Source organism: Micropterus salmoides, unplaced genomic scaffold, assembly GCF_014851395.1.
Source record: "Micropterus salmoides isolate LMB-PRFRI ecotype aquatic unplaced genomic scaffold, ASM1485139v1 Ms_hic_scaffold_14, whole genome shotgun sequence".
Taxonomy (NCBI): domain Eukaryota; kingdom Metazoa; phylum Chordata; class Actinopteri; order Centrarchiformes; family Centrarchidae; genus Micropterus; species Micropterus salmoides.
The window spans coordinates 17,327,531-17,341,372 of NW_024040485.1; the positions used below are offsets into that span (position 1 = coordinate 17,327,531).

At 40.1% G+C, this 13,842-nt stretch overlaps 1 protein-coding gene across 1 annotated transcript in view; it reads left to right on the top strand.

The window, feature by feature from the left end:
- ptch2 (patched 2) overlaps positions 1-6,098 on the top strand; it is a 29,419-nt gene extending 23,321 nt beyond the window's left edge. The window contains exons 21-23 of the mRNA XM_038718070.1: positions 2,690-3,095; positions 3,201-3,774; positions 3,960-6,098. Of these exons, the coding sequence (XP_038573998.1) occupies positions 2,690-3,095; positions 3,201-3,774; positions 3,960-3,994 (1,015 nt within the window). The 3' untranslated portion in view covers positions 3,995-6,098. The remainder of the gene's footprint in view (positions 1-2,689; positions 3,096-3,200; positions 3,775-3,959) is intronic.
- The last annotated feature ends 7,744 nt before the right edge of the window (positions 6,099-13,842 follow it).

The window sequence follows — 13,842 nt, forward strand, 5'->3', positions numbered from 1 at the left end:
TGGAAGTGTTCTGCTACCCACTGGGTGATGCCTCTCTCTCTCTCTCTCTCTCTCTCTGTTTCTCTGGGTCTCTTTCTCTCTCTCTCTCGCACACACAAACACATACAAGAGGGAATCTGTAAAAATTCCTATCATCCGTTTGGCATTCTTTCCCTCCATGTTGAGTGCCATAATAAAAAGTGGAGCTAAATTTGAACTGGTCAGCCAGTCAAGCCCACCAACAGACATCGCTCCCCTCTGCATGTATGTATGTGTGTGTGTGTGTGTGTGTGTGTGTGAGTGCATGTAAAATGTGTGTACTCGTGTGTGCATGTGTTTGCTACCACTGTTTTATGGTCAGAGTGGAAAAAAGGCGAATAGCTCGATGTTTTTCAACCGAATGTGGTCCAGGCCCAAACCCGAAACCACAACCTTGAGCTCACAGACTGCTACAGGCCTCCATGACATAAAAAAGCACAGTTTTTCTGAAGAAACAGAGACAGAGGCAGAGAGAGGAGGAGAAGTACTCTGAGGGTGGCTTCCTCGCAAGAATATGAGTTCCTGGTGGGTGGGTAGATGAACGGATGAACGGATCCTCCACAGTGTTGGATTGGATAGATAAAGAGGTGTGAATATGTAGAAAGAGAGAGAAATTGAGAATAAATAGGCAGAACGATTTGGGAAGAAGAAAGTCACAGAGAGCATCGTGTTTTTCTTCTTGTGAGAGATCACTTTTCAAAGGACAGGGTGAGAAGGAGAGACAGAAAGGGTCTAGTATCTCTGTTGGAGGTCTTGTTTAGCTGTAGCTGTAGCTGTGGTCGGGTGAATGGGGCAAGCCAGAACTGGCTAGTTGGGGAGTAGCATAAATATACTGCTGTAAACATCTCCTGGTCTTGTAATGCTCTGAATAAACAGCAAGCCTAATTCAGCTCTGCTCAGGGTCCTCTCTCACTCTCACTCACGTAGAATGCATGCACACACACACATATGCGGGGTACATATGCATGCACACAGGCACACACAAGGAGAAATGCACATATGTACAGGCATGTAAACACTTACGCTCTCTTTCTCACACACACATACACACACGACTCCCCAGGCCCTGACAACAAATGGAAAAGATTACAGTTTATATAAACAACAGAATTCCTAACAGTGAGACACTGTTGGAGGTCCCACCAATGTCTCACTCTCTTTCTTTCTGTCTCACTCCAGCTTCTTTATTTCACCACGTAAAGAAGCTGGAGTGTAGTTTGGGAGTAAACTAAGCAAGTGAGCTTAGAAGTGGAGGCCAATGCTACGCCATAAACCCCATGATGACATATTTGTGATTTCGCATGCATCTGCATGTGAATGTGCTTTAATTCAATAAAGCATGCGGATTAAATATCCACGTGTGGTTTAAAGACAGTCCTGGTTTGAGCAGAGGATAGGTTAGGATGACATGCATTATACTTCTGATACAGGTTAGAAAGCAAGGACGGCGGCTAAAAGGGGGAAAATATGACAGAGATATGAATATGAATAAGGACTGTGAAATCACACCCAACACGCAAACCATGAACTCCTTCCTGAAGAGTGACCTTTCTGAAGTGAAGTAGTAGCAGTAATCACTGTAGTAGTCCATTCAGAGCAGGAGCATGTTTCCAGAACACTATGCAGCTATTATCCCTTTCCTTGTTGGCTGTTTTTTCTTCATTCCAACAATCATTTTTTTCCTCTCTCTTTCTATTACCTCTTTAAGTCTGACTGGTGGTTAGCATCTCACTGTCTCTCTGTTTCTGCTTTCTGTTAGTGTTTAAGTGGAGTCCTCTCTAATTTTCTTGTGGAGCTCTTTCTTGTGGCCTGCCTCCACCCCTGGCCTCCTCAGAGCTCCACTGAGATGCACGCACACACAGAAAAACGCGCATACAGCGTGAGTGAAAAACAGAGCGAGAGAAAGTCTTGTAGCAGCAGCAGTGGCATCAAAGCATGTTTTAGTTGGACTGAGCGGGGAATCAGATTTGCCCCCTCCCTCCCCCCACCTCCTCTTTGATACACAAACACTGGGCTTTCCCTGACTTCTACCCCTGAGCTACTTCCCTTCCTCATGTGCCAACAATGTGTGTGTGTGTTTGGAGCTGTGCATGCACATATGTGTTCTTGTCCACATAAAACATCAGATCACAGTAGCCTTCACCCCTTATTTTGTCACATTAAAAGAAAAGTGTAAGTGAAAAGTGTTAAAATTGTTAAATGATCTAAATCCATATGAACTTTGGCAAATCCCTAAAAACCTTAAGATGCAAATGAAAATAAGATTAAATGGATTCTGGCTCTGTGTGATTGTGAGTAGGTACACATGTATATGCAATTTCCAATGCATGTGTGGGTGTGGGTGTGTGGGCGATCTAGCTGATGCATGGCAGAAGAGAAGGATCAGGCAGACCTGTAGTGTAAACAGAGAGGTGCTTTGGTATTGCCTGACCTCAACTAAAATCCAACTGAGTTAACAATTAGCAGCTGCTACTTGCTAACAAGAAAGGTTTGGTGACTCTCATTGCTCTCGTACTATATTTCTCACTAACTCACTTCTTGTTTTAGACAGGGAAAAGGCATTACAGGATGCTGACCAGCTGGTTTTGATCAGAAACTGGTTATTTCTAGCACTAATTGTGTCTTTTTTAGGTTCATTAAAACTAATGTACCTCATCTCTCCATCCTTCAGGTATTTCTTTGCTGTGTTGGCCATCCTGACTGTTTTGGGGATGCTGAATGGCTTGGTTCTCCTACCAGTCCTCCTGTCCATGATGGGGCCGCCGGCTGAGGTCACCCCAGTTGACAATGCCAGCCGCCTTTCCACGCCTTCCCCTGAACCCCCACTGCCCCCACCAATGACCCACCATGGCTACTACACGGGCCACCATAACCCACGGTCACCTCGTCAACAGGCTTTTTCGGAGTCATCGGACTCTGAGTATTACTCGGAGATGACCACCACTTCAGGGATCGGGGAGGAGGATTATAAGTACTGTGACCGGAACGCGTACATAGCATCGCACACCAGCGTCCCACCTGCAACATCTCACATACTGCTGGAAGCCAGCAAGAACCCCAGCTTCCCCAAGCTTACGGTACGACCACACATATAAGAGAGAAACCATTCCGGTATGTTCACATTTTCTTCAAATCCATGTGTGTTTTTCTGAAAGTAAACAATGAAACTTTATTTGTCGTAGGTGGTGAAGCCCTTTAGAGAAAATGCAGCGGGCGGTGGTGGAAGGATAGAACCGTTAAATGAATCTTCCCACAACGTACAGTCACCGCTCGGCTCCCAGATTACATGCTGGGATGGAAACAAGCGGGAGCAACAGCAGGGCCTCCACAGGCTCCAGGCACAGCAAGGCCAACACTTACCCAGCGACAGAGCTCACTTCCCTGGTAGGACTTGTCAAAGCGGCCCCAGGCTGCAGAATGGCAGAGGGCCTCAGCCAAACAGGACTAAAGGGCCAAGCTATATTAATAGCAATTCTGCCCTGCCGATGCAACAAAGCTCCACTGGGGGACCTGTTACAATGGTAACGGCCACAGCCTCAGTGACGGTAGCTGTGCATCCGACCTTGCCAGGGGCGGCATACCAAGGCTACATGCATGAAGGTTTTGACACGGACACTGAGTCAGACTGTTTTGAGGCTGCTAAGAGGACTTGTGGTGACAAAACAAACTTTTCTTCATGTAAGAGAGACTCTCTAGAGCTCCAAGACTTGGAAGCAACACAGGGCCAGACAGAGCATCAGCTCTGCAAGACACAAGGTGAGTTAGCAACCAGTCAATCTTAGCTTTACCTGACTTGTAATCTTCTAAATATGCATATAAAGAGTTGACATTTGACTTGTTTTTCAATGAGATGAAACAATTCGTAGCCTTTCTAGCCTTAATTTCTCTTTGTTTGTCAAAGTGTCTAACGCTCATCTCTTTACTTTGTTTTTCTGCTGTAGGTGGGTTGAGGATGCAGGCAGCCAAAGATTGCTAGACTCTCTCACACGCCCTGCCTTCTCTCTCCGAAGCTCTGGCTGCTTCCCAGAGCACCTTGACGCCCCCATGGCGTCACATCACGTCTTGAACTGATCAACTGTACTTAAAAAGGAGAGGATTTATTTCAAGGACAAATTCAGAAAAAAATATGCCGTTTTAAGAATTATATAAATCTATGAGTATATATTTTAATACTAAAAAAAGAAGGAAGCTATTTAAAAGAGTACTGTATAACTTGGGTATACTCTTGTGTTCAGATGTAAAAGATTATTTGTCCCCCACAGTGTATAGAATAAGAAATGTGTTATATGTAAAAAGTGTCCACAAAAAGTGAGATGTTATTAAGATATTAGGCTATTGAACATACATTTCAGTGTCAGTGTTTTATTTCTATTTGTATTGGTATGTTCTTTTTTTGCTGCTACACTTTTAATTTTAAGTGATTTGCCTTAAAAAATGCAGTACCCCCCCTTCCCCCTCTGGTTATAGTCTAGTATAACTTTGTTCACAGTATTGTACTGTGGGACAGTCTGCATCTGACACACTCTCTGTTGTATTTTAACTATAGAACATCTCTGTCACAGTGTGCACTGTTAAAAAAAGCAGAGAATTACACAGCAGAAACTGTTTTCTTAACAGTAGTAACCGTTGTGCCTTCAATTTGCCCCCTTTTAGAGCTCAGTATTATGTCCTTGCTTTTGGCGTAAATATGTTTTACCTGTCTCGTCCAGACACAGCAGACTGATGTTTATCAGTCATCACATCATCTGCCCATCTGTCTGAATAGTGTTGAATGTGATCAGTCAGCCAACATACTGGCAGAGTCGCAGCTAATTCATATTAATGTTAAATCTTTGTCTGGGTGTCCCAATATCCTCTGCAGTTCAAACTACTTGAAGGAGCTGTGATAAGATGCTTTTTTCTTCTGCAGTTTTTGTAAGCTCTACAGTGGGTGAAGTTCACATTTGTCACGTTGTGTTTGGCAATTGCGTTGTTCACCTTCTTGTATTATTTTGAAAGGGAATTCGAAAATCCAATGCAAAGGGAGTGATTATATTTTATTATATCATTATTATTTTCTCCTTTTTTTCCTTTGCTGGCTGCTTTAGGGTTGTAACACGTTGAGGCTGTTGTGACCCTGTGCAAATATTACATAATGTAAACAGGTTCAAACTTTATAATGCTTCCACCTGCTCTGACTCACTTTCTAATTTCTCAGTCTTCTTGCTAATACAGACCTCATATATGTCACATTGCATTTTTTTTTTTTTCATTCTTAGGATTTTCATGTAATTTGCTTTACAAAGTTTCCATTGTTGTTGTTCAGTATTGGTCTCATCACTGCTAGGTTAAAATTGCAGGGAAAAACATGCGGATCTATTTTTCAAATATTTACATACTTTAAGTGGCAGCTTTGGTTTCTTTTGAAAATATGAAAGAAAGGTGAAGTAGCTACTGTGCAGTTGTGAATAATTAAGCAAAATGAGCAAAGCACCATTTACAGTTTGATCAGACCATAGACAGCCAGCATGTGTTGTCAGACAGTATAGAGGAGTTTAAAAGGGGACAGGGGGATTAAGGGGGAGCTCCTGCATTGGTTTGTAGTTTATTTCAAAAAATTGTTAATGTCATGCCATATAAGTTATTTATATTAAAAATTTATTTTTGTAGTTTGTACAGATGTTAGTATCTAGACTGAAGTTCTATTTTTAAAGAGTGAATATATATTATATAATATATCTATTTGTTGCAGAGTTTGTTTTTGTTTTGTTTTGTTTGCATTTTGGGATGGGGGGAGGGGGGTTGTGGGAGGGAGGGGATGACAACACTTTAGAGCAGAGGCCTTTTTTGGGGGGGTGGAGCAAAAGGGGCAGTAGGGGGACCATGAAGGAGAAGGTGTGTAGGATTGTGTCACTGTTACACCTTGCTTTTAAGTTTCCTCTTGGCCCCTCTTCTTCATTGTCATTTTTAAAAATGTTCTTGTCCATGTCTAAAACACTGTGACTTCTGAAAACTATGCTCAAGAAAACATTTGTGTGACCGTTATGTTCCCTCACCTGCTATAGAAATTTAACTAACAAAATAAATTGAAGGAAAAAATCTTTCTGTGGTCTTTGTCAGTCTTTTCGAGTGTGTGTTTGCGTGTGTTTGCCTGTGACCCTGCGAAGAGCCAAAGGGTCACTACTGTTATCACAAATGCACACGAGCTAATTTACAAACTGACGGTGTTTGCTGGTTAAATATACTGGTAAATAGGCCTACACTATTATCAAAGTTCATTGTTGAGGTGGGAAACAAAAGGTTTGATTTCAGCTTGCTGATACTTTAAACCCAGAAGTATCCATGTATCTATTATAAGGCCAGAATCATGAACAATGAAATCAGCTAGATCCTTAAGAAAATAGCTCTTTTTAAGATCTCTCAGCCACATTAATCAGGGACAAACACAACTATTCCCATTCTAGAGAAGTTGTACAGGACAAATCACAAATCATGCTCACGTGACAAACAATAGGCCTTCATTTTAAAGGTATTACTGCACCAGCAAAAGATTGAAAGATAGGTCTATATCCGTGCCAGAACAGCACCTGCTGAAATTATATCCAAGTAGATATTATGAATGAGGCTTCATCTGACATTCAGCTCTTATCCAAGCTGTTTCAACAAGTCTCTGCTTGGACTTGATCCACACATATTCAAAAAGTCTTGCTTAATAATCAGACTAGATCCTGCGTCTTATTTCCCCAAACTAGCACCCAAACACCCAATACGGCAGTGTCATGTTAGTCCATCCATCCACATCTTCCCTTCAGAGCAATATTCCTTTGACAACTGATATAGAGGTTTTCACGGTCCTCAGAGGATAATCCTCCAGATTTTGGTAACATCTTCGATCTTTTGTCGAGTGCTCCAATAAAAATGTTTTCCCTTGACCTTGATCCATGACAAGTTATCTCCAAATTAAATAGCTGCACTTCTATACAGTTTTGCTGCTGCCATTCATAGTCACGGTATGATGAACAATTTCCATTTTGGACACTCTTTCTCTAGCACCACCCTCAGGCCATTATGTTAACACACTTGATAACTCGTAATAATAATAGGCAGATTACCATGGAATTAGATGAGGACATTCATGCTGCCCAAAATCTTTACGATCCCCGTGGCATTTCCTTTATCTCCAGCATCAGGATAAGTTCCATGCACCACTGTTATTATATCTTTTGTCAAATACCAAATTTGCATGTTTTGATAAACACTGCAACATCAAATGAAGGCTTGATTTTTGTTTGTTTTATATTAAATGCAGCCTGGGGACCATATACACAACAGTTATAGGAAAGCATGACATAAAGTCAAGATTATTGTAATACCCCAAGAAGCCAAGACTTTTTTGTGTTAAATAAAATATTACATTTACTGACTTGAGTATTATGAGACATATCATTCTAATCATTTCATTAAATACATGTGGTAGTGCAAGATAGAATAAGATGGTATGTTGTTTTATTGTTCATTGTGCCTGAGGTGTGTTTTCATTGTGCAAGCATTCATTACGCTCCGCTTCCTGTACGTCACCTGACACCTACTGAAAGACCAACAAGCCTGATTTAGGAAATAATCCTTCAAAATGTTTTACCTGGCTTACACACTTTACAGTCACATTCCTGCTTGTTTGATAAGGTTTCTTATTAGAATGACAAATCTATTTCTTATTTAGAATTTTTACAAGGGTGTTTAAAAAGTCTCCACTTCATGAACAATGACTGAACATTGAGAACCACAGAACTGGAGCACTGAACCACCTGGAAAGTGTCTGGGATCACTGGCTTCCTGGATCATTGTTGTGACTCGTCTGTCTAAATCTCCACCATTGTGAATTCAGACACACACGCACGCACACCTACGCACATTAGCACACATGCCCAAGTTCACACGCTCACATTCACAATATATCACCACTATGCTTACACTATGTGCACTATAACACAAAAAACAAACTACACACACACCCTCTTGACTGCTCATACACAAATATACACACACATTCCCACACACACACCCACAGGCCCACCTGTGTAGATGAAAGGTAGATGCTGTAAATTCCTTCGCTTCTCACACAACAGCTCCTCGTTTGTCAGCCCAAGCAAAGCAGCCCACGTCTGAATCTGATACCTCAGTCTTTTGAAGTTACTGTCATGCACGTCCACCTCTAAACCAAACCTCGCACACATAAAAGCAGATAGTCCAACACAATGTTCATACCTGGCCATGTGGTTCAACACAAGCTAAAGTTGAATTTCATTATTTTAGTGTTTAATGTCACATACAGCCCAAAGCAGTACACATTACTGGCCAGATTGATTTAGTTTTCAGGTTGTACGTTAATAAGATCAAATTTGCTACCTAAGTGATCCTGGGAGCACACGTTGTGTTTAATGTTACAGCTCAGTGACAAGAAAATGAAAACATGCTGTCCAGTCATGGGTCATAGCAGTGCTGGAGCCTATCCAAGCATGCATTTGCTGAAAATCAGGTAAACAACTGTTCAGACTAATATTCGCAGCTTTGAACAGAGTAGTGAGAAAGTGTAATAGGAGAACACAGGAGAACTCACTTGGAAAAGGGAACTTTACTCAGGTGTGTCTTGCCAACTGTACCACATACTTACGGTCAAAAACCTTTATTCTATTTTATGTGGTTGTAATAATAAAACATTTTAACTTAAGATTACACCGAGGCAAGACATAAGCTTTCTACAGCATCCATTAATTTTCTTGACAAATGTCCCAGGAAGAAATTTATGAAAAAATCAAAAACAAATGTGATGACACAGGCTGGCACACGCACACTTGAGTTTCCCACAGGCATTAGACATTATACAGAGGAATATCAGATAAGAAAAGAGAGATAAATTCACAGTTTTATGGGGATGACTTTTCTTTATTTTTGGGTTAGGAAGAGGATATTCAGGTTTTTCAAGTATGGGACAACAGGAAGGTGTAATGAGTATGGGGAGACCATACTTTAACCAAAAACTGCCTCAAGCATCTACACTATAAAAAATTAAACATTGGGTCAGCAAAAAAAAATATGTTAACATTTTCCACTAGAATTGTTAAGTTAAGACTGCTGGTAGAATTACATTAATTCAAAGCAATGTTTTGAGTATGGTGAATTACCTTTTAGGCCACAATAAAACGCATTTCTAAGTAACATGAACTTAACAATTGTTAACATGAATGCAAGTATTTAAATTGATCCAACATAATGTTTTAAGTTAGGTCAAGAAGCTTTTTGGCCACAATAAAACACATTTCTAAGTAACATTAACTTAATAATTAAGTTGATCTCTGCAAGAGTTAAGTTGTGTGTTAGCGAGTTATCTTTAGTATTTCTTCTCATCTGAATCATAGTCTAATCATGTCTAGCTACTTGTAGTTTATAAACGTAACTAGCCTACATGCTAACCAGAGTGGTGGCTAATGGGTAATCCTGGCCAGCTATTAGTCCCGCATTTAAGCATACTCAATCAGTGACAGGCTACAGCTACTAGCTAACTTTACCTCGGCACACAGACTGTACTATCAACACTGTTCAAATTTCAGAGCAAGGACTTCCAGATTTCGGTATTTGATTACAGTAGGCTATCACCAACAGAATCCTAAGCGAATGCAAAAATGTGTAATTAAGCATAAAATTACTTACCATTCAACAGATTAGCTTCAATGACTTTCAGCTGAGGCCCTGTGGTCACTCGTCTGCCTTGAACGTGCCCACACATGCAAGAGAGGGAAACTGTGGGCCGTTTAAACGTCAACAAATTGTATTTTACGTTAACAGAACTTAAAATTAAATACATTTTTGATTAACTGAAAATGTTAAACTCTGACAAGTCATGGTAGTATATTGAATCAATAGGCATAATCTGTGTGTCATCCAAGCTCAATAAAATAACAATTACAAGTAAAAAGTCTAACAGTATTTCAGAACTTGATTTATTATTTCACAACAATGTATATATTTAAGTAACGACTGAAGGTCCCCTGAATTAGTTTTTAGAGTGCACCTTTCCAGCAGAAAGTCACTAAACCAGCTCCTTGTGTTGTTTGGTGATTTTGACCTCTGAACTTCATGTAAAAGGATTGGGTGTAAAGAAAACTTGTGAGTGGATTTGGAACTTCTTGTTCCCCTGTTTTTTCCCCTGAGTATATTGTAAGTGAAAGACCTCAGAAATATTCTACCACACATGTGTTTTTTTATGAATGATGTGTGCTGTTGGGAAACTCTCAACATGTGTCCAATTCACCATCTGCATTCTCAGGACTAATTGATGTGCGTGTGTGTGAAACAGTTTTGATCACATTATTATACAAATCTGTGGAATTGATTTCTTGTTGTGACTGAGATGTACAAAAACAATCTGATGTCAGAGAGAGATGACCCAAAGGGTGAACAAAAGGAAACTGCTTTTTGTTCTCACATTAATACAAATATTACGTTTTGTATCTTGGCAATTTTTTTGTCTCTACCTCTCGTGTCTCCTGTATCATTGACACAATGATTGGTTTTAATGAATGTCTTTTGACATTTATTCATGTACTGAAGTACAAATTTAAGGAACTAGTGCTTTACTTGAGCATTATCTTATAATGCCACTGTATACTTCTACTTTCAGAAGCAAATATTGTACTTTTTACTTCACTGCATTTATCTTCCATCTTGTTTGTTGACAAATTATGATTCTTAGTTATAATTTAAACTCCCCGACAGTATATACAATTATATATATTTACAGGATACACAATATATACATTTTTTCTAGCAAAAATACCTATATATTTTTTGGTTCAAATGTGAGGGTTTGCTGCTTTCCCTTTTAATAATTCTCATTTATTTTAATAATTTTGAGGTTTGGACTGTTGGTTGGATAAAACACAAGCATTATGAAGATGTCACTTTGGTCCTGGCTAATTGTGGCATATACAGACAAGTTAAATATTTGCTCCACCTCAACGAACTACAACAGTAAAAACCTGCTTTTACATTAATGCATGACTAATAATAGTCTAATGATATTATATAATTGTATAACAATCAGAGGGGACATTTCTTTGCATTAGGTACTTTTACTTTTAAAATATTAGTACATTTTCCACATACACACATAAGTGTCCAAAAGTAAAAGTTGGTTAAAACGAAAAGTCATGTTAAATGTTTTGTAATAAGGGTGGTGATGGCGCAATGGATAGGACACATGCCTTTGGTGTGAGAGACCTGGGTTCTTCCCCGTTGTGACCCATCCACCAATGTGTCCCTGAGCAAGACAGTTAACCCCTAGTTTTAAATGAATGTAAGTGAAGTAAGTAAGTTCATGTGTACATCAGTGAAAAATGTAGAAATAACAACAACAATGGATCACCACAGCAACACATTACAGCATGAACAACACAACTTTACTGTAAACCTCCTACATGTGTGCTCACAGTAACGCAACAGAAGTGGGGCTCCCCCCCTCCCTGCTGTGTGTGAGTGCAGTGTGTGGGCCCAGATAGCAGCTGATAGTCCAGATAACACAATCTCCCAGTGCCAACTCCTGACCTGAGTGTGAAGGTGAGATCAATGGAGGAAAAGAAAACACAGTGAAGGAACAAAAGACTGAACTCGTGATCTGGCGATGTTGGTGTTGGTGTGTATGCATATGTGTGTGAGTGTGTGCACTGCTTGGGTGGCCTGAGGATGAGCGCCATTGTTGCTGGAATTCAATGGGGCTGATTAGTAAAGAAAAGTGTGTGTGTGTGTGTGTGTGTGTGTGTGTGTGTGTGTGTGTGTGTGTGTGTAAAAACATGCACTGGCATGTGTGTCTGTGTGAGGCGGGGGGTGGTGTATGTATTTGTACTTTTGCACTAAGCGCAGCAGAGAAGAATGGGGGAATTAGCTGAAATGCCAGTGAGAAAGCAGACTGCAGGGTGACATACCACACAAATGTGGGGAATGGGGATTGTTTCTCTCCACATCCACAGCAATGCTTTGTTTCAATAGAATAACTCTCTCACAACCACAATACAGTGGTAGATACAAAAGAAATATGTATTGTTTTCGGAGAAGCAACAGAACTGAGATATATCTGCTGAAGAGTTCTTTTAGGATTTGAAAATTAAATTAAATTAAATTAAATCAAACTACAATAATCCAGAAATTGGTCCCCAGTTTGAAACTCAAACCACTACTGGAACTTTCAAACCCATCAAGTTAACCATTTCCAAGTTGTTTAGCACTTATATTGTATTTGTCTCCTGATTAAGGATGAGCTTAATACCTCACAATGAACCAAAAAATTAAATAAGAGTCGGCAAAGCAATTTTTAGAACATTTCATTATGAATTCCAAAATTCTGAGCAAAGTGTGCAAGCAAATCCAATGGCAGGGACGCCATTTAATTCCAAAACTTTGTCAATATGTGACTCAGCATATGAAAAACTGCAGTTGTCCAACCATCAGCTGCATGCATCCAATTCCATGTATCATATTAGGTTCCCCATTAAATGAATAATTTGACATTTTGGGAAAATATGCTATTTTGCTTTCTTCCCGAGTTAGATGAAAACATCTATTCCACTCTGATATCTGTCTTGAAAAAAGCAACTACTTTTGTTTCCCAAAATGTTGATCTATTCATTTAATAATGATTAATAAATATGAATCCCAATCAGTAACTCCTATGCCTTCAGTAATTTTAATTTCATTTGGCTTTACAATGAAATATTTCATTTTTCATATCCCTCTCAAATCAGACCAAATCTTTTATTAACTAGTCTATGCATGTGTTAATTTCACTAACTTAATTATACAATCCTTTGCTCCCTCACCAGTCTCTGCCTGTGGAAATCTCCTTTGAGAGTTGAGTTTCTCTACTGCTGCCTGTATTTATGTGTGTTTCTGCACTATGATTGCACACTGCACCAGACTGTTGCTCCAACTGAGTTTTTCCTAATCATCTCTCGCAGTAACACAGGAAGAACGAGATCAATATTTACTGAAAACGCTCTTCAACATAACAAATGTGTTTGTAATCTATGCCCCCTGTGTGTGTGTGTGTGTGTGTGTTTGATATACCTTGGCCATGACCGGGCCTATTGAGAGGTGGCAGGAGGAGGAGGAGGAATACGAAGTTCCAGGCAATCATGCAGACAGGCGGGAGGGCCCGTATAGTGTAAACATGTTTTAAATAAACAGGAACCAGTGTAATGCCCTTTTAATTGATTCATTCTGTGCTTTGCTGTTTACAGAAGGGCCTAAATATGAGCCTCGTAAGGCAGAGGCCTTGTGTTTATAAGTGGTTTGTTTAGTTCAAACAATAACAGTTTGAACACCAGACGTAGTTGTGGATCAGTCGTAATGTGTTGTGCTGTAGTGCTCTGCTGCATTGCATTTTTTTGTTGTGTTTTTCATGTTTCTCAGACTCTCTCTGCATCACTCTCTGTACCTGTACGTGTGTGTGTGTGTGTGTGTGTGTGTGTGTGTTTCCATTTGAGAACTCTATTTTAGGGGAGAATAAAGGAGCTAAAGCAGCTCTCTACAGTACCCCACTGTCTCCTCTTTACAATTTGATAGCCAGCCAGGGTATGTTGGGGTGTGTGTGTGTGTGTGTGTGTGTGTGTGTGTGTGTAAATTGTAGCCACACCGTAATGATATGGTGGCATGGCATTGAGGGGTACTCCAAAGGGAGGGCGGGGGTTGGTAATTAAACATATGCAGACACAGACACACACAGAGGGTGACACACACACACACACACACACACACACACACACACACACACAGTCAGACACACAGAGAGGCAAA